Raw genomic sequence first — 20,434 nt, 5'->3', positions numbered from 1 at the left:
TGGAAGTCGCAGGCGTTCCATGAGTTGGTCGGGCTGGCAGTCTGGACATAGATGGGATCGCATCGTCTGTACGTGACCAATTGAATTTATTTACCTGTCGCATCTTCCTCATCATGTTTATTTTGAAGCGGTTTGTCACGTTGTCTTCGAAATGATCGGAACACACGAACGAAGAGTTTTCGCCGTACACGAAGTCGGCTCTTGTGGAGTTCACAACTCGGGCCCATGCCGCATAGAGATCCGGGTTTTTCTTTGGATTTGGAAATGAGAAGACCCCAACTCTTGGAGTTAGAATACCTACGTCAGTGCTTTTTTCAGTTGTATTTCCGCATCCATACACAGCACATCGTTTTCCTTGATTTTTGCGTTTTCTTACACGTTTCCCGGCTTGCTTCTTACGCCGAGGTAGCTGATCTGTTTCGTCGGAATCGCTAGAAATATTTTCCATCTTTCAAAATATGTGTAATCTACTGCTGATGATAGCTGTATCCAATCTTGAACTCGTCTGAGGCTAACCATGCTTAGGTTATTTATATATATTGCCCAGGATACCATTGTTCTAGTTTCCTGCAATTACAGCAAGCTTATCGCAGCTGTCAAAACACGCATGGACTAGCTATCAAAACAACACTGGCACATCCTTTTACGTCACCACCGGTGTTGGCGCGCAGTGTTTATTTTAGGATTTGCATTTAGCAGACGATGTTTTGAGAGGAATATCAGTGATTATAAATGGCCATTGTTTAATTGTGGTGAACCTGGATAACATTATTTTCACATTAACTTTATTAGAGAAGTACTACAAACACATTTATAAGATGAAACATGTATAATTTAAGCGTAGTGGTATCTCTTTAAAATATTAACATTATTTCGAAATATGTTAGATAAACTAGTATGAAACCTCAAATGTATCATTGTTGGTAGATAAAGGGTTAACGTTGTATCTAAATCGGATAGCTTTATGATAAAATAATATACTTTAGGTAAACAAATAAAGAAACCTAGCATCTTCATGATTTATGACAGGATATATTGAGCTTTTTACAGGGACTACAAATACCCCAAACAAACTGGCTACAAATACCCTGAGGGGTCCTCCTCTACCGTAGGACATCACACAACATCAGTATCAGGCCTGTCACTCATTTCGTTCTTGAGTTAAGGGGCGGAATGCAAAAACAAAGATGGTGACCTGGTGGCCATCTTGAATTCTGGGTCGGGTCCAAAATCGATCTGCAACCTTTCTTTATTTTCCCATTACACCATAGAAATTAGAGATCAATCGGGCAACATGTTCTTGAGTTATAGACCGGACTACAAAATCCAAGATGGCCTTCTGGTGGCCATATTGAATTTCGGAGCGCAACCAAAATTGATAGAGAACCTCCCCTAATCCACCTTATTACACCATAGAATTTAGAGATGAATCGCGCCACTTTTTCTTGAGTTATAGTCGGGACTGCAAAATCCAAGATGGCCTCCTGCCGACCATATCCAATTTCAGAGTGCAACCAAATTATATTGGGAACCTCCCCAAATCCACCCTATTACACCATAGAATATAGAGATGAATCGGGCCACCCGTTCTTGAGTTATAATCCGGAATGCGAAATCCAAGATGGCCCATAGGTGGCCATACTGAATTTCGGAGAACGACCAAAATCAAAATGGACCCTTGCCCTATCCACCCCAATTCCCTTTAACAATTACAGATCAATCTGGCCACCGGTTCTTCAGTTATAGTTCAGAATATGTTGCTACGGACGCGGACGCGGCGGACACGGAAACCAGCTGAAAACATAATGCCCCACCTGAATGAAAATGCCCCACCTCAACTTCATTGAGCCGGGGCATAATGATGATGATGATGATGAAATGCCTTTTGCATATTGACGATAACGCGGCATGAAATTCTAATGTGGAGAAATTTTTGATTAATTCATGATAAATACATAACAAAATGGCGGCCTGGGACCATAATGGATTTTGGAACACGCCCAAAATCAATAGGAAACCTTGTGTACCGAAGACCTTTATATCACAAAAGCTTGAAGTCTGTCGGACCTCTAGTTCTTCAGTTAATGATCGGAATACAAAAATCTAAGTTGGCGGATGGTGGCCATATCAGATTTTGGATCGCGCCCAAAATCAGTAGGGATCCTCCCCTACCATAGGCCATTACACCACAAAAGTTTGAAGTCTGTCGGACATCTGCTTCTTCAAATAACGAGCGGAATGCAAAAATCTAGGATGGCGGCTAGCGGCCATATTGGATTTTTGAATGTGCCCAAAATCAATAGGGAACCTCTCCAACGGACGACCATTACACAACAAAAGTTTGAAGTCTGTCGGACCTCTTGTTCTTCAGTTAGCGAGCAGAATGCAAAAACCTAGGATGGCGGCTGCCGGCCATATAGGATTTTTGAACGCGCCCAAAATCAATAGGGAACCTCCCCTACCATAGACCATTACACCACAAAAGATTGAAATCTGTCGGACCTCTAGTTCTTCAGTTAACGAGCAGAATACAAAAACCTAGGATGGCGGCTGGCGGCCATATTGGATTTTGGAACGCGCCCAAAATCAGTAGGGACCCATTGATACACTAGGCCTACCACCTAAAAATTTCAAGTCAGCCGAATAAGGGGTTCTTGAGTTATAGTCCAGAATTCAGTGCGGCGGCGGCCGGAAACCACCCAAGTACATAATGCCCCCACAAGGCGGGGGGCATAATTACCCAATAGGCCGTATATTAACTCAGGGCGAGGAAGGGTTACCCCTTTGATGGTACCCTAACCCCAATCCTCAACCATCATTACCCTGCCTTTTCAATGGCATTATATTGGCAAGACTGCCAACAGGTGGTAGACACTGGTGGCCTCGTTGAGACAAGTGCATGTGGTTGTACCTGGGCAATCAATTCAAGGGGTATGGGGTCAGGTTTTACCCCCACCAACATGTTGCCGAATGGCAAATGCATAAAAAACTGGTTGGAAAGGGATTTTGCAGGCCAAGAGACTGGAAGACACTTGACTCTTGAGGAAAACCAGACTGATGACCAAAGAACCTGGGGAACATAGAACCCTCTTCATATCTGGGAGCATAAAAAGCCTGCTTTCGAATACTGACTATTATTTAGGAAAAACCAGAAGATCTGCAAAACCAATGGTATGAAACAAGACCACCATTGATTTTTTAATTGTCAATGTTTGACCGCGACGCATCAAATACTGCACGGGGTTGTGAATCTGAAATTTTGATGTGATATTTCGGACAGTTGGGCAAGTAAATGGTGAAAAGTAAACTGGTAGTTGACAACGGAAATTTTTTGATAATCGACAAATTGCACAGACATTGATATTTCCACTCTTCAGCCAACTGGCAGAAAAATCTCAAAACACTATTGCCAAATTATCAAAATTCAAAATTAATTTTTTCATCAAATAATTTCTTTATATCTGTAGACTAGCCACAGCAAATATTTGTTCAATACCTCTCAAAATATGTACTTGATAGTTAAAAACATATTCGCGTCTAATTGATTGGTCTGGACCCTCCAACCTATGAAGGTGGTATTGTCTCGTCCCCAATAAAAACATATATTCCTCCATAATGTGCCTTTGGGTCCCACCATGTTGAATTTCTTCAAAAAGTTTATTGAAATCTAAAAAAAAACATTTTTCTCAAAACGCCTGCCCAGTTTTGCTTGATTCAGGATTATATCCATTTAAAGCGTCTTTTGGATATTATTACTAAAGTCTCAAAAATCGAAACACATATGTCAGGAGGGGAAACCACCCCGAACCCCCTGAAATTGAAGTTTGATAAAAACAAGAGGCCCAAGGGACTGGCGCTCAGCTGGATGACCTAATAACATAGGACTGAGGGTATAAAGTAGTAAATATCGGCTTTATACTACTGTTTGAAGGTCAAGAGAACACGTTATACCACTAAAATTTCCAATGCAGAGCTGCCAGCTGGATGAAATATGATTGAACTAATCAGCCATGGTGTGTAAATATTACAGGAGGCAACGGAAGATATCCCTAGTTCAGTATGTTGTATCGGTAGCTTTACAGAAAAGAAGTGTCAGAGAGGATGAGACTTCTCCATGGACAACTGTGGTATGTCCAGGCTGGATTGTACAGCACAAGGATACAAAATGCTGTCTGTAATTGAGAGGTATCCTGATTTAACAGAGGTCAAAATAAATAGAAATTACCAGTTTGGGACTAACACCACTGTCTTTTTTTTTTAATAAGGTAGAGATTACAGGAGTCAACAAAATTAATCTTATTGAGAGAAATTGACCTGTCCTGCAGGAGATTGGAATTTACAATACAAAGGGTCGTTTTTCATGACATTGTGCTCTACTGCGTATTCCTAGTCATAGTGAATCGATCTGGAACCAATCTATCCTTGGCGCAGACAGGTTCAAATTGGCTATATCTTGAACATATTGAATTGCGATGAAAATCTAATGCAATAAAGGAGCAATATCGAAGAGACAAATTAATCAAACCAATTGTCCACAGACTCGGACCCTGAAATGGCACGATGTATGCGTGCATATAAAAGTATATCAATTGGTCCCATAGAGATGATGAGGCAATGTCAATATGCCTTGTTCCTTAGTCAGCAATATGCCCCTTTTTATACGGAGAAGAAGGAGAACCCAGATAGGCCTTCACATGTCGGCTTCCAAATGGCTCGAACCAACTGCACTATCACTACTATAAATTTAAAATGCGTGCTCCTCCTGCATGTAGCAATGTCTCGGCCAAAAAGGCACTTGTCGACAGGCAAGCTAGAAGTTCAGCACCGTGAGCAGCTCCTTGGTAAGGCCATGTCAGGTTCCGCGCGCCTCTTCAGATACATCAAGTATTGAAAGCTGTGGTGAGCTGAGCACATAAAAAGACCATGGTCACCTTAATTTGAAAATCCCTTCATAATCAAGGGCTACCTCTGACTAAAACAGCACAATAGACCACCAATTTGACCCCAGCTCCTAACTGCGGGAAAACCCAAGTCCAGCAACCAAAAGTACCAAAAATACATTTTTTGTTTACATTTGAACTGCACACATGCGTTTGTTTACAATTTCATTTCCCGCGAAATCTCGAAAATCAGGTGACCTGCAATCGTGGATTGAAAATAACATTAACCTGGGTTCAGCAGGTCAGCAGGTCTTCCGGCTGCTCCAAATTCCAATCATTACCCTACAGCCAGCTGCTCAAAAGGTAATGTTATTCACCCCACAGGGAGTGCAGGTAATTCATGACTCCAGGGTTGTTTTGAGGGCGATATTGTAAGAGTTGGTCTTGAGTATGGGGACCTGAAGGTCCGTGTGAGGCACCTGGGGAGAGAAGACTAGTTGAACGATGGGATCTGACATGTACACACTACTATTGATCTCATTATATGAATACCATTTAATTACAAACAAGTGAAAACAGATCATATCATATTCCTTGGCATAAATTAAAATAGGAGTGCGGGAACAAGGTTTTTAGCAGGAGGAAAGCGAGAACATTTTGCGCCGTCGTATTCCGATTTGACTGGTTAGTGGTGAAATCTGCTTTTAATTTTGAAAATTAACATATTCGTTTTTCTAGTTCTAACGTTGTCTGAATTAAAGATGCTTTCCCAATGCTTGACTGGTCTGGCAAGAGGCATTGCCAGGAAAACGTGACATCATTTTGGCCATTCTTCTTATCGCACGCCCTCCCTCTCCGTAAAACATCCTGACATGGTGTGAAGTGGGAGGGCGCACAATGGGAACCACACTGCCGCGATGTTAATAGTTTCTAATTATAGAATTCAGCGGCAGAGATTTTAAGCACGGAAAAAGTAGATTAACTCGGCTAATCTCAATGGATTTTACCCAGGAATGTTTTCAAGGCGAGAGAAACATCTGATTTAAGTACTGCGCTTATTAGATTTCATGTTCATGCCGAAGATTGGCCTAAAACGTTGACGAAAAGAGTGCATTAGCGAGTGTTGGAGAGGTCAAGTGATTGGACGAGAAACCTGAACAAAGTTTTCGTGCATTTAGCTGTCAACATCAATGGCTATAATATACTCCTGCAGAATAGTAGAACTAATTTCCGAAGTTTCCAATAGTTTGAACACAAATCAGAACATCACCCAGCTGGACTCAGATCTGCATAAATTACGATAAATAATGAGGTCGTCGCTTCAATTTCGCAAAGAAAGTTGACTCCATTCGAAGGTTGTTTTGACCAAATTCCGTTGAACTCATCGTTATGAGGGCATTTGAACACATTCTCGTTGATCTTTTCTATAAACGTGTGAACTTTCGTACCAAAATACGTTTCCGTAAAGGCTTAACTCTTTACATACGCTAGACCCGCATGCGTCATAGCGTCAAAGTCCTGAATACACAGCGTCATTATTCTGATATAGTTTCCCGGGAGCGCGTCACTGACGCGGCCGTATTTCAGGTAGTGTTTACATAAGTGATATTATCTCCGTTGCTGTTCATAGTACAGGACTAAAATTTTGAGGAGTAACTAAGAATTAAATTCCGCATAAACTCATGTAATTTATTTTGAATTCTAACGAAAAGTAACTGAGAACAAGGCCTGCAAACTTGGAGAGAAAAAAATTTCTACAAATCGCCGTAAAACTTTCTACTTTCCATCATCCGGGTCTTCCACTGGCTCAAAGCCAGAGAAATCACTGTCGCTATCGTCCTCATCCGACACAAAATGTTTATAATAAAAATCTAAGTCCCAGTCACTATCATCACTTCCTATCGAAACAATGATATCTGAATCTGCAAAACCTTCAAATTCTGATCCGGAGCTCGAATCAAATAAATCTATCATAAATAAACCCAGCTGGTCCCGAACAATGCGGCACGTCAATCAAAAAAAAAGATTAAAGAAACATTTAAAAATGGCCGACGAGGTCAACTTCCTGGGGAACCCCGCCAATACATCATTATTATTCATGCCTCATGAATACTAAATTAGAACGGAGTGACCTGAATAGAAAATAGAAGCTTATCTCTTATTGGCCATTCAAATAGGGTCACCATGGAGCCAGCCAATAAGAAATTACGATACATTAAAGTTGGAGTAGCTTGTAGTCGGCTTGCCGGAGTTTCGCACTGTTTGAATGGAGCCGAGTAATGGCGGCTCCTGGGAGAACAGCGTAAGTTCTTTGCGCCAACCAGCGGCGGCTAGCGCATGTAAAGAGTTAAAAAAGAAAATTTGTCACTTACAAAATCATCGCTCCGGTAGAAATAAAAAGGTCACCGCCATTTTCTTGATAGTACTCCAGGTAACCTCGGCGGGAAATTTAAAGCGGAATCATCCGGGGTCAAACAACAGTTTTGCTCACTACCGCCAACTGGTGATATAAATCGACACTAATCTATTTTATATCAAAACTTCTGTATCATGAAGACCTTTTCAACTTTATTTCAGACACTGTCTTTAAAAAATCCCAGGTGTGCTGGTAAAAGCTCACCTTGAGAATCCTAGGCGTGCTTTTTTTCACCAGGTTTTCTGAGATGATTCTCTCATATATTTGCGCCACAAAATATTGTACCAGTGCACTTTCCCTTTAAATTCTCGTTCCACGTGGTTGTTATTTGCGTCGCCGTCCATGACCAAATTTGGCAAGCACTTGCTACGTCATCGCATATCATTTCATGAATAATTAACGAAAATCAATTCAATCTCACCCCCATACACTCTATCAACTTCAAAATGTACATCATGGCATGCAGGAGGAAGACGCGGAAAACCCAGGAAACAAGACTAGATTTAGCGCCTGCGCACCGGGTTCGGCGAGCAGACGAGATTTCTATTCTACTACTACGCAGATCGTCTAAATTTATCATTCAGATTACGGTTTCTTATTGACCTACCTCTGCCACCGTTCGTTTACTCCCTTCTACTTTTATCTTGGGAAAAATGACGCCTTCGGGCAGCCAATCCCAATTTAAGAACGTCTCTTCTTTGACGGATCTGCCCAGTTCCGCCATTGTTCTAAATCACGCTGCCGAAGTCAGAATGAAAAATTGTATTCCATTGGTCCTTTCCAGTGACGTGTGCACATTTGAACCAATGACAGACCAGGTACCTCAATGCATTGGGGGATGCTTACATCTGTTTACTGTACACATATCCACGTGCGTGCGTGTGGATGACGAAATAACAAGGCACGCTTTTTCCTTATGTATTTCTATTGGCAGGCGCGCTATTGTTTGCGCGCCTCCGATTGATTTTAGGTGCGCCATGGTGTGCGCGCGCTACAGCGCGCCTTAAAAGGCAGTGTCTGTTATTTCAAGCTTTTATCGCCTGGAATAGAGCGTCAAAAATTTTTTTTTCATTTACGCATTTTGCCCCCTGGGGAGCTGAATTTGAGTCGAATCGCCCAAATTTTTTTCCGTAAGCAACATTTTCTGCGGTGTTTATAAGCAAGACTAGATTTGAAGTGCCTCGGTTGTATGATTCCAAAATGCCCAACTTTGTCTACAGATGGCTAGATGGAAGGATGGCAGGATGGATGGAAGGAAGGACGGACACCAATCGAATAGATGACTAGCTCCGCTGACTTTGTCAGCTGAGCTAAAAACAGTGGGAATATTCACGTGGTTCTCTCTCGGAGCTCAGAATAGTCGGGTTGATTCATTCGTGCGTTTATCTCTTTTGGCGGCCATTTTAAGTCAAATTTAAGCCATTTGAATCAAATCCATGGACATGAGAAACATTGTTTACATTGACGTATGCACGGTAACTATAGTAGCGCTTCGCAGAAAAGCCTTCAGTTTTTCTACTGCGCGCTAACTATAGAAAACAAATACTAGTGAAAAACACACCAGAAATCAAGTGAGAACACAAAAGAAGTGGCATTCCAATAAAAAGCACATGGATTTGTTGACAAATATCAGTCAATGACCAATCACAGCCGCCTATTCGGGTCACGTGATCCTAACAAGAGGCCCAAGGGCCTGGCGCTCAGCTGAAATGGCCAGGTGAAGGCAAGGGTCAAGTGTGTGTCGGTACCGTTATTATGAGGCAACGAAGAAGATAAAGAGTTGGTTAACAAAATGAACTTTATTGGTGCGGCAGATATTTGATGCCTTTCGGCAGATATTGAAGCGCCTTGCGGCAGATATTTGTTGCCTTGCGGCAGATATTTGATAACGCTCTCCAGGAATGGAAAGCAGTAAAACGAGTAAGCACACCTTACTCTGAATGTGGGAACAGCAAGTGCTTTCCTGGACTTGAAATGTGCCAACGACTCCTCTTGCAATAACCAACAACAGTTAATCTGTAAAAAAAGAGAAGAGAAATTAACACTGACTGAATAAAAAAGGGTGACATAGACGGGGAAATGTACACCACCGGATACAGTCTGTGCTTGATCAGGCATCGGTCAGATGATATCCTGAACAAGGCATCTATGGAAGCAAATCCAGAAAGAGACTTAACCTTCGAAGGGCACACTTATCACTCAGTGAAAAGTCAGTCCTGGGGGTTGTTTTCAAATTCAAAATAAAAGTGTAACCTCTTTAAATTAGTCTCACAGACTGAACCATAACACTCAACAGCCAACCGTGCCCACATGATGTGAGCCGTGAGCGAGTGGTGTACTACATTTTGAAAATTGTCTATCGTCTACGACATGTGACAGAACAGGATCTAGTGGACTTAATGATGAGGTACTATCAAATAAGGTGTCCATCAAATGAATCATGAGGGCCTGTTGAGTTATACTCTAAGCCTGCACAGCGCAGTGTACAGACAGTACAGGATTGCCAACCAAAAACATGAGCATTGCTGCGTAAGGAAACTGCAGTGGAATTCATACTACGATGTCATAGGCCTATAATGTGACTTTCAAAATAATTGTAAACAAACGTAAATGGCGAGATTTGTTGACCGTCCCAAAATGGCCGACGGCGAATTCTCCGGTCGCTAGCGCAGTCCATAAACAAGCATCAATTTTACCAACTTTGGGTGCAAGCTTGGTCATAAAAGTTACAGAACTGTTAGAAATACATCTAAACAACATATATATACAGTTAAAAGTGCATAAAAATCCCGTTTCAACCTCCGGGCGCTACCTTTTTTTCTCCGCCACACGCCGGGCCCTACCGGTCGTTATTTAGTGCGACCGCCACCAGAGTGTTTATCACGATCTTTCGCCGTTTTAATTGCGCGTTTTAGGTAGATTAATCAATTATTACATGCATGCATTATATATCACCGAAATGATAATTGCGTAGGCTATTTGAAACTAAGTTCAGATGTCATTTTCGATCTTTGAATTGAATTTAGGCGAGTGATTTTTGACACCCGGTCGACATATCAGGACTTGCAAAATTCACGCGAGATCGCTTGCATCATCGGCACGTTTGAAAACCGAATTTCACAAATTCCACAAATATTTATCACATACCATATGTATCACCACAAAGGTAACTCTCTAGACTATTTGAAACCAAGTTCAGATACTTATTTTCACAAAAATTCGAAGCTATGCAAGCGATTTTTCAGTGGTAGAGATCGACGGAAACAAATTTCTCGCTCTAAAATGACACGAGACGAGCACCAACTTCCGCTGATTTGTGCACAAAATTTCCGGAATATTATAAAAAACTATTGATAAATCTGAATTATATAGACTCTTTTCAGTACCTAAACAAATTTCAGGTACATGGTCATGTTGATTAAAAGAGTATCAACCGATTGAACATGAGAAAGTTCACTCACCTTCATTGAAGCAGCGACTACCGCCATTTTTAAATGGTGGCATCTCTTCTATCGATCGGCCAATCAGCGGCACTGCTTGCAAAAAAGTTAAGCCACCGCCAAATTTGAAATCGCCAAAATTCAGGCAATGTGCCTGCAGCGCCAACTGGCGGTGAAAACTATATTAATTCCATTAAAAGTAAAAAATGAAAAAATATCTAAAAATATTCAGCCACATTTGAAAACAATATTTGCTCTGTGGACCGAGGTAAAAAGGGAAAGAAATCTAAACGCGAAATGACCTCATTCTCTTAATACAGGTCGGATCGCGCCGATTTTTCGTTTTTTGAGTTCACCTTGGGCAACTCCTAATTTAGCACCGTCAACGAAGTGGCTAGGCCTTCCCGGTCAGAAATGTCCAATTTTGTCCACAGTTGGGTCCCTAGGTGGATGGATTGCAGGACGGACACCATTTGAACAGCTATACTACTAGCTCCGCTGACTTTGTCAGCTGAGCTAAAAATAGCCTGGATCGTTTTTGAAAATGCACGATGACGTCACAGAACTTTTCATTGGTGGGATCTGAAGGTTGTGATTCAATCATCCAATACATGCAAAATATCTCATCTCCTTGAAAACTTTTAGGATTATCAGCATATATGGTTTGTTCACTTCATCATGAATTAATTAGAACAATTAGTTTCGTTTGACAAGGATGATGATTGCAGATTTATTTCAAAGAAATTCAGAGGTCCAGCACCAATTGCAAGCTTGAATGACTTGCCTTCAAAACGGCAGCAAAAACTGCTCAATTTCTGGAAATATATCCAATATAAACACAAATTAACTACATGGACAGTAACTTTTCTTATTCTACAACATTTTCCTTACCCATTTCGGCAAAAATTCTTCTCAGTTTGCTTCAGATTCATCTGCAAGTGGAGTCTGATCACCACTGGAGTTTGGTGTCATGGGCGCCGCCATCTTAACAGAGCTCCCCTTGGTTTTCGTGGCAGCGCATTCACGCGGCTGTTTGAGTGGAATTACCACATAAATATTATTTTTCTCCAAGACAATAGCTTTCTCTTGATATAAAAATCATAGGTATCCCCGATACAGGTTGGGCTGGCCAGCCATTTGAAAATTTTGAATCAAAAATTCGGCCAGATGGGTACAGAATTTTTCTATAAAAAAAAAGAATTTGCGGCGGGAAGTTCAAATTATTATTATTATTATAAGATGAGACATTTTGCAACTTGATGCTAGCTCCCGTTACTTTGCGTGAGTGCTTAGAAGAGACCCAGGGTGATTTTGACTAATTGGCCACACTCCAAAACATTGAAACAATGGTGTTGCTCTCGGTTAGTAAAATTTGATTCTATTGTGGCTGGTACCATTGTAAGGGAAAAACACATAGCTTTTTATTCAGATATCTTTTATTACAATTCATGAACAACTGGATCAGAAATGATAAATTTTGTTGCTTGTGTGCGTGCACTCATGCATTATTCGTGAATCCGGTCGGCAATTGGGATACCTAAAGCAGTCCTTGTCTTTTGACGGGCGTGATCGCTCCCACACTCCATAGCGCTCGTAAAATTCTGCCGAGGGGCACAGTCAATCAAAGAGATTGTTAAATATGCAGCTCATATTTCTAAAACCTGATGCTTACTTTACATCCTTTTTATTTGTTTGCGTCCCAGACAGAATACTCTTTCAAATGAAATATAGTAAGATAATTAATTCCCTTCTCACTAAGGAGATATTCACTTACATATCAGCGACTGTTTGGTAACTTTTCCAGACCCGTTGTCTATCCATGATCTTTTCCCACTACATTGTTGCATTAGGTGGCTATTTATAGCCCTGTGAGGCAGGTCAATTATGTCTTAAGATAGCACAGCATGGCTCTTCCCCTTGTTGAGTTTAACCCACTGCGTTGGTGCAGTCTCACATGCATGAAACAGTTGTTTTTTGGAGCTTCCTAAATCAATTTTACGGTGTTTTTGCTAAAGCAGAAAGGCAGGGTGCGTGCCCTGACTTTGCAGTGGGCGCCCTGTCACCCTAATTTTTTTTTAAATGCCCTGCCTTTTACAAAAAAAATGTTTATATATGATTAGTAGAAGTTGTCTCGACACCTAATAAATGGCATACATGTGTTTTAAAATGCACAATAGGCTCCATAAAATCTCTTTTGTACCTTAAAACTATAAACATATTCGACGTTTCAAAAAAAAGCAAAAATTCCCGCGATGGAAAATGCCCTATTTAGCTGAAATTTACTCCTGAGTGTCTTTTCAGAGTCCAAAGTTGCGATCCTATTACTATTGTAATGTAGACAGATTGTACAAGGTGGGTTACAACACTCCTGGGACCATTCATAGAGCTATTGGCACTGCGAGGTGGGAGAGTGATTAGCTCTCCTAGCATACTTTTGGAGAGTGATCAATAGCTCTCTTGTGTGACCTGTAAATTTCAAAAGACAAGGCCTACTACAGATAGATGTTTTGGTCATGAACCGTGTCTTCCCAGTGCAGGGCTTTTGTTTGGCCTCCAAATTATGCAATGCTATCCATGATTTATCATTGCACACTCCTTAACTGTCGGAAAGGTTCTCACTTTCTCAGACCAGCAAAATGCAGCTTACAACTGAGCAGTGTTTGTTGGTGGTAACAGAGTGGTTGAAGACTGGAAGATTCCAGCAAGTAGCAGATGCGTTTAGTGCCATCAACCATCAGATTGAGTGGCCACCAAGGTCCCCTGACCTCATACTTGTTGGTTTTTTCATGGTGACATCTTAAGAATCAAGTTTACAAGTCTTCTCAGCAAGATATCAACTTATGTGCAAAATAGACGCTGAAGTTGAGACCTCAAGAGGACAAAGAGAGGTACTCAGAAATGCAGAGAGCAATGAAAACCAGAGCTGAAGTTTGTGTTGAAAGGAATGAGGGGCATGTCGAAGGACATTGGGGTTAGGTCGAGACAGGAATAAGCACCGACATGTAAACCCTTTCGCTACAGATGTACGCTTTTTTGCGACCAAAGTTTTTTTCGATCTGTGCGGATGTACAGAGAACTGCGACTTGGGAGAGACCTGAATCAGACGATGTTTTCAATAGAAAATTAGTACAGAAACTTGTTGCTAGGTGTCCTGCCATGTTGTTAACCGCTAGAACTTCCGATTTCTGAGTGAAAACTTCGGTGTTTTTATTCAAAGTTTAGGCGATATTTTGAGTCCAAAGTTTTGTAAACAAATTTAAATGGCTCAGTCACGTGTTCGACGAACTGCAGAATCAATAATTGATGAAATAGTGAATTCGAGGCTTTAGAAGACGAGTCTGATTATGATTCTGAACATAATGCCGATGTACACAGCGTGCATGGGGATGATAGTGTGCATGATTCAGGGTTGGAAGGGAGTTGATAGTGATAGCCTGGGTCAAAATGAAAAATCTTGTTTTTTTCCTCGTTGATTAATATTAATTAGCGTTAATTAGTTAATTAACATAATTTCAGGTAATTAACAAATGCATAATTTGAAAGTCCATGCTGTCCCCAACAACCTTTTCCAATAGTCCAAAGCTCTACCTCTTCTCCTTCAGGCTGTATATTGGCCTCAAAGTTACCTATGTTAAAATTGGCTTTTACAGTATATTTGGGGCAGCAACGAATCAATATTGAAATAATTTTGAGCGGTGCAGCGAAAGGGTTAAATAATTGAATGAATTTTTTCCTAAGGACCACTGGTCTTTCTTCCTTGTCAGAGTCATGCTGCGGTAAACGGTGCAGGACCAGTTCTGACACGGTTGTCCGAACTGCTTCGTGCTCAGTCATCCGTGACAGTAAACTGGATATCTTGGTGTCATATGAAAGAAGCCATCATAGGTAATAAATAGTGGTTACCAATCTCCAAAATATTCAGCCATGTCCAAGATATTAACAAATTAGTCTCTGTTTCCTTTTTTTGGAAACGCACTGTATAGTATATAGGTCAAATCAAAGTCATGACATGTGATGTATCCTTGCTTGGAGTACCTACCATAAAAATATCATCAAAACAAGTCAATAAGCAAGATATTGCACCTTTTACTGATCAGACAGAAATTCGGTGTCAGAGGTGAAATGACATAGGGAGTCATGTGTACCAAATTTCATGTTCATAGCTTTAGTGGTTAAGATACGTGCCATAGTTTCACTCAAATGGCCAATTACGACATTTGACCTCTGTGACCTTGAAAATTAGGTCAAATCAAAAACCCGTACAATATGTGATGTATCCTTGCAAGGAGAACCTACCATAAAAATCTTATCGACAAAGAGTCACTCATAAGAGAGATATCACACTTTTAGGTTTCCACTTCTAGCCCCCTGTTGGCCAAGTAAAGAATCAGATCAGGCTGAAATAAATTGTCAGAGGTCACCTGACCTTGGGCATTCCTGTGTACAAAGTTTCAAGTTCATAGCCCTAGCCATTAAGAAATGCGCAATTGTTTTTGAAACAGGAAAGAGGCAACGATGACGACTGACGACAGACACTTCAGTGTTATATAGACTCCCCTACGGTGAGCCAAGCAGGTAAAGAGTGCAATATCTTGCATATTAGTAATTTGCTTTCGATGATATCTTTCAGGTAGGCACTCCGAGTAAGGATACATCACATATCCTACGGGTTATTGATTTGACCCACTTTTCAAGGTCAGAGACGTCAATTGGCATAAATTGGCCTTTGGAATGTAACTACGGCACATTTCTTAACCACTTAAGCTATGAACTTGAAACTTGGTACACATGATCCCCAATGTCAGATAACATCTGATTCTCAACTTGGTAACCTGGGGCCCAAAACTAAAAAGGTCATAATTGCAAAATCTTGCTTATAAGTGACTCGTTTTTGATATTTTGATGGTAGGTACCCCAAGGTAGGTAGGAAGAAATTCAAAAACAAGTCACTTATAAGAGAAATAGCACACTTTTAAGTTTCCACTTTTGGCCCCTCGTTGGCCAAGTCAAGAATCAGATCCGACCGAAATTCACTGTCAGAGGTCACCTGACCTGGTGGTTCCTGTGTACAAAGTTTCAAATTCATAACCCAGAAGACAACAGACACAGCAGTATTGTATACACTACGGTGAGCCAAAAAGAAGGCATGTTTCAGCATTGACCGCATATTTTATCTCTTTAGCTGTGTAATAATTCTAGTGGTGCTGTCTACCTGACAATTACAATATAACAACTTCTGTGAAATTTGCAATAAAAACAAGTAATATTTTGGGGGACTTCAGGTGAAAATGAGTCCCGTCTCTGTGCGTTTTATACTTTTCACCACCCAGACAGACACTTTTGTGGTTTGTAGTATTACCATGAGGTTATTCTGCAGGAAGTTATTCGGAAGGAGGTAAGTGTCAAGTAAATCTTATAACCTAGTGTAAGATAAGTATGAAGAGGATTAAAGGAAAATATTTGTTTAAAATTCCCAGGATCGCGGAATAACTGCCAAGATAAGGCCATAGAACACTCACCTCACACCAATTGTGAACATATCCAGCAGCCGTCGTCCCTGTAACCATCCAAGGAACATGATGAGACCAATAATCCAGAAAGAATAGAAAGAGAGTTGTTTGCCTAACACCCCCATGCTGATCTGAAGGGGTGTCTTGGGCGCCTCTTCAGCTCCCATCATCTTAAAGATCTCACCAAACTCTGAGCTTTCACCAGTACAAATGACCATTCCCTGAAAAAATAGATTGTCGATTGAAAAAACCCCACCTTACTCAACACATATTCACACACCCGTGGCTTTGGACTCATTCACAACGTGGGCAATGCTAGGCATAGCTATGAGTCTCAGTTTAAGAGCTATCGACCAGTTTCAAATTTGACGTTCATTACGAAGCTTCTAAAATGTGTGGAGGCAGCCAGGCCTCACAGTCATCTTGCAGCGAGCAATGTGTACTACTGAAATCAACCTGCTTACAGCCAGGTCCACAAGTATGTATTGGTTTAGGCAGCTTACGGCCCCATACGATCCGACCAGAAATCGATAATCGTTTTGTGTATTGCCCGGTTCGTACATCAAATATATAGCCACAATGAACTAGGTTTTTCACCACACGAACCATAATAAATTACGTTACAGGCCTAGGTCATTTAGAGTACTGACCGACGATCATTGACCGACAATATGAACCGAGGGATATGAACCTACACAAACCAGGGAAAATATGACGGGCCACCTCACCAGTGACGTGATGCTAGGCGGCGGGGCAAACATTTATTTCATTCAAAACACGGGACATTTTGGCCTGTACCGCCTTGATTAGCAGCAGTTAACCCAGAAGAAAATAGTCCAAAGCTCCCAACAACATTAAAATCCAACGCGCACTTTCTGAGCTAGCAAACTTGCAAACTTAACCCGCCAACTACCCATCCACATCCAATTCAATCTAGAATCTGAATCTGCTTTTCCCCACGCCATTCACGACGCTATCTTTTGATTTGACATGGTATCAGATTCGACCTCCTGCATCCCATTTTAACTACACATAACGTGATTGAGGCAAATCACAATGTATGCCCCCGATCAAGAAAGATTGCGGCCTGGTGACCATCTTGGGTTATGCGCTTGGTGCAAATTTTATAGGGAACCTCTCCTACACTTGTCCATCACACCACAGAAGTTTCAAGTCTATCACTTACTTTTTTCGGGATTTGCATAGCGGAATGTGAAAGACAAAGATGGCAGCCTGGTGGCCATATTGCATTTTGGGCTTCCAAAAAGATTAGGGAACTTCTCCAACTCTATCACATCACACCACAGAAGTTGACCCTCACTCAGTTCTTGAGTTATGGGAATGCGAAAAACAAAGGTGGCGGCCTATCTTAAATTTTCGGTTGGGTCCAAAATCAATAGGGAACCTCCCCTACACTAGGACAGCACACTACACAAGTTTCATATCTGTCACTCACTCAGTTCTGCAGTTATGGTACGGAATGAACAACAAGAGGCCCAAGGGCCTGGCGCTCAGCTGGATGACCTAATAACTTAGGACGGAGGGTGTAAAGTAGTAAATATCGGCTTTATACTACTGTTTGAAGGTCAAGAGAGCACGTTATACCACTAAAATTTCCAATGCAGAGCTGCCAGCTGGATGAAATATGATTGAATTAATCAGCCATGATATGTAAATATTACAGGATGCAACGGAAGATATCCCTAGTTCAGTATGTTGTATCGGTAGCTTTACAGAAAAGAAGTGTCAGAGAGGATGAGACTTCTCCATGGACAACGGTGGTATGTCCAGGCTGGGTTGTACAGCACAAGTATACAAAATGCTGTCTGTAATTGAGAGGTATCCTGATTTAACAGAGGTCAAAATAAATAGAAATGACCAGTTTGGGACGAACACCAGTTTGTTTTTTTTTAATAAGGTAGAGATTACAGGAGTCAACAAAATTATTTTATTGAGAGAAATTGACCTGTCCTGCAGGTGATTGGAATTTACAATACAAAGGGTCGTTTTTCATGACATTGTGCTCTACTGCGTATCCCTAGTGAGTCGATCGGGAACCAATCTATCCTTGGCGCAGACAGGTTCAAATTGGCTATATCTTGAATAGATTGAATTGCGATGAAAATCTAATGCAATAAAGGAGCAATATCAAAGAGACAAATTAATCAAACCAATTTTCCACAGACTCGGACCCTGCAAAGGCGTGATGTATGCGTGCATATAAAAGTATATCAATTGGTCCGACAGAGATGATTTGGCAATGTCAATATGCCTCGTTCCTTAGTCAACAATATTCCCCTTTTTATACGAAGAAGAAGGAGAACCCAGATAGGCCTTCACACGTCGGCTTCCAAATGGCTCCAACCAACTGTACTATCACTACTATAACTTTAAAATGCGTGCTCCTCCTACATGTAGCAATGTCTCGGCCAAAAAGGTACTTAGTCGACAGGCAAGCTAGAAGTTCAGCACCGTGAGCAGCTCCTTGGTAAGGCCATGTCACGTTCCGCACGCCTCTTCAGATACATCAAGTATTGAAAGCCGTGGTGAACATATAAAAAGACCATGGTTATGGGCCGTGAAAACCGCAAAAAATCTGTACATGTTTTTGTAAGCGGTCGTCGCTCGCGCAAACTTGTCTTGCATGTTTTTGTGAAAGAGGACGTCGAAGAACGCGGTCGTATATCAAAACAGACGTTGGGTGGCGCTCGCGCAAACTTCCCTCACATGTTTTTGTGAAAGAGGACGTCGGAGAACGCGGTCGTATATCAAAACAGACGTTGGGTGGCGCTCGCGCAAACTTCCCTCACATGTTTTTGTGAAAGAGGACGTCGAAGAACGCGGTCGTATAAAAAAACAGACGTTGGGTGGCGCTCAAAGCGGGTCATCCTATTTAGCGTCCAGTGGCGACCAGTGGCGTCCAACGCGAAATAATAAGGTGTATATGGTTAAAAATGTTTTCAAGCTCCTAAAACACTTTCAATAAACAAGATTTAGAAGTTTGGTGGCGTTTGCAAACCCAGTTTTTGAATAATTATCACCAGAAAACGATCTTAGTATGCGTCCAGCAAAAGTACTGGCCGCCATCTTTGTTTTAGCTGCCGTTCCTTGGGTTTATAGAAAAAGCGGAATCGGGATCTGGCATCAGGTTGGCATACTAAGATCGTTTTCTGGTGATAATTATTCAAAAACTAGGTTTGCAAACTCCACCAAACTTCTAAATCTTGTTTATTGAAAGTGTTTTAGGAGCTTGAAAACATTTTTAACCATATACACCCTATTATTTCGCGTTGGACGCCACTGGTCGCCACTGGACGCTAAATAGGATGACCCGTCTCGAGCGCCACCCAACGTCTGTTTTTTTATACGACCGCGTTCTTCGACGTCCTCTTTCACAAAAACATGTGAGGGAAGTTTGCGCGAGCGCCACGCAACATCTGTTTTGATATACGACCGCGTTCTTCGACGTCCTCTTTGACAAAAACATGCAAGACAAGTTTGCGCGAGCGATGACCGCTTGCAAAAACATGTACAGATTTTTTGCGGTTTTCACGGCCCATACATGGTCACCTTGATTTGAAAATCCCTTCATAATCAAGGGCTACCTCTGACTAAAACCATAAACAATAGACCACCAATTTGACCCCAGCTCCTAACTGCGGGAAAACCAAAGTCCAGCAACCAAAAATACCAAAAATACATTTTTGTTTACATTTGAACTGCACACATGCGTTTGTTTACAATTTCATTTCCGCGAAATCTCGAAAATCAGGCGACCTGCAATCGTGGATTGAAAATAACATCAACCTGGGTTCAGCAGTATACCGGCTGTTCCAATCATCCCCCGATAGCCAGCTGTTCAAAATGTAATGTTATTCAACCCACAGGGAGTGCAGGTAATTGATTAAGCCCCAGCATAACTTAACAGCAATGGCTTGGCTTCTGTGAGTGGTAAGGAGAATTGACAGTGTCCGATTAAAAATCCCTCATTACTGCTCCGCTGAAGTAACTTTTTGAATAAAACCAAGACGTTGCATCAGGGTAAGGTGTCACCACCATTCATGCAAAATTTCAAGGCGATCCAATGCCTCTAAGTGGGACTTTATTCGTCCCCCTTCTAATATTATTATATAGAAGATTTAGACCAGCGATGACGTCATTACTGGTGATTCCCTACGTTGTCCAATG

General features: G+C 41.4%; 1 protein-coding gene across 5 annotated transcripts in view; it reads right to left on the bottom strand.

The window, feature by feature from the left end:
- LOC135495767 (calcium-transporting ATPase type 2C member 1-like) overlaps nt 1-20,434 on the bottom strand; it is a 465,754-nt gene that overhangs the window by 272,335 nt on the left and 172,985 nt on the right. For all 5 annotated transcript variants that reach the window (XM_064784671.1, XM_064784673.1, XM_064784674.1 and 2 more), the window contains one exon: nt 16,256-16,467. In XM_064784671.1, coding sequence (XP_064640741.1) covers nt 16,256-16,467 — 212 coding nt within the window. The remainder of the gene's footprint in view (nt 1-16,255; nt 16,468-20,434) is intronic.

Source organism: Lineus longissimus, chromosome 11, assembly GCF_910592395.1.
Source record: "Lineus longissimus chromosome 11, tnLinLong1.2, whole genome shotgun sequence".
Lineage (NCBI taxonomy): Eukaryota > Metazoa > Nemertea > Pilidiophora > Heteronemertea > Lineidae > Lineus > Lineus longissimus.
Note: the sequence above shows the minus strand (reverse complement) of the source record. Positions and strands in the feature narration are given on the sequence as shown.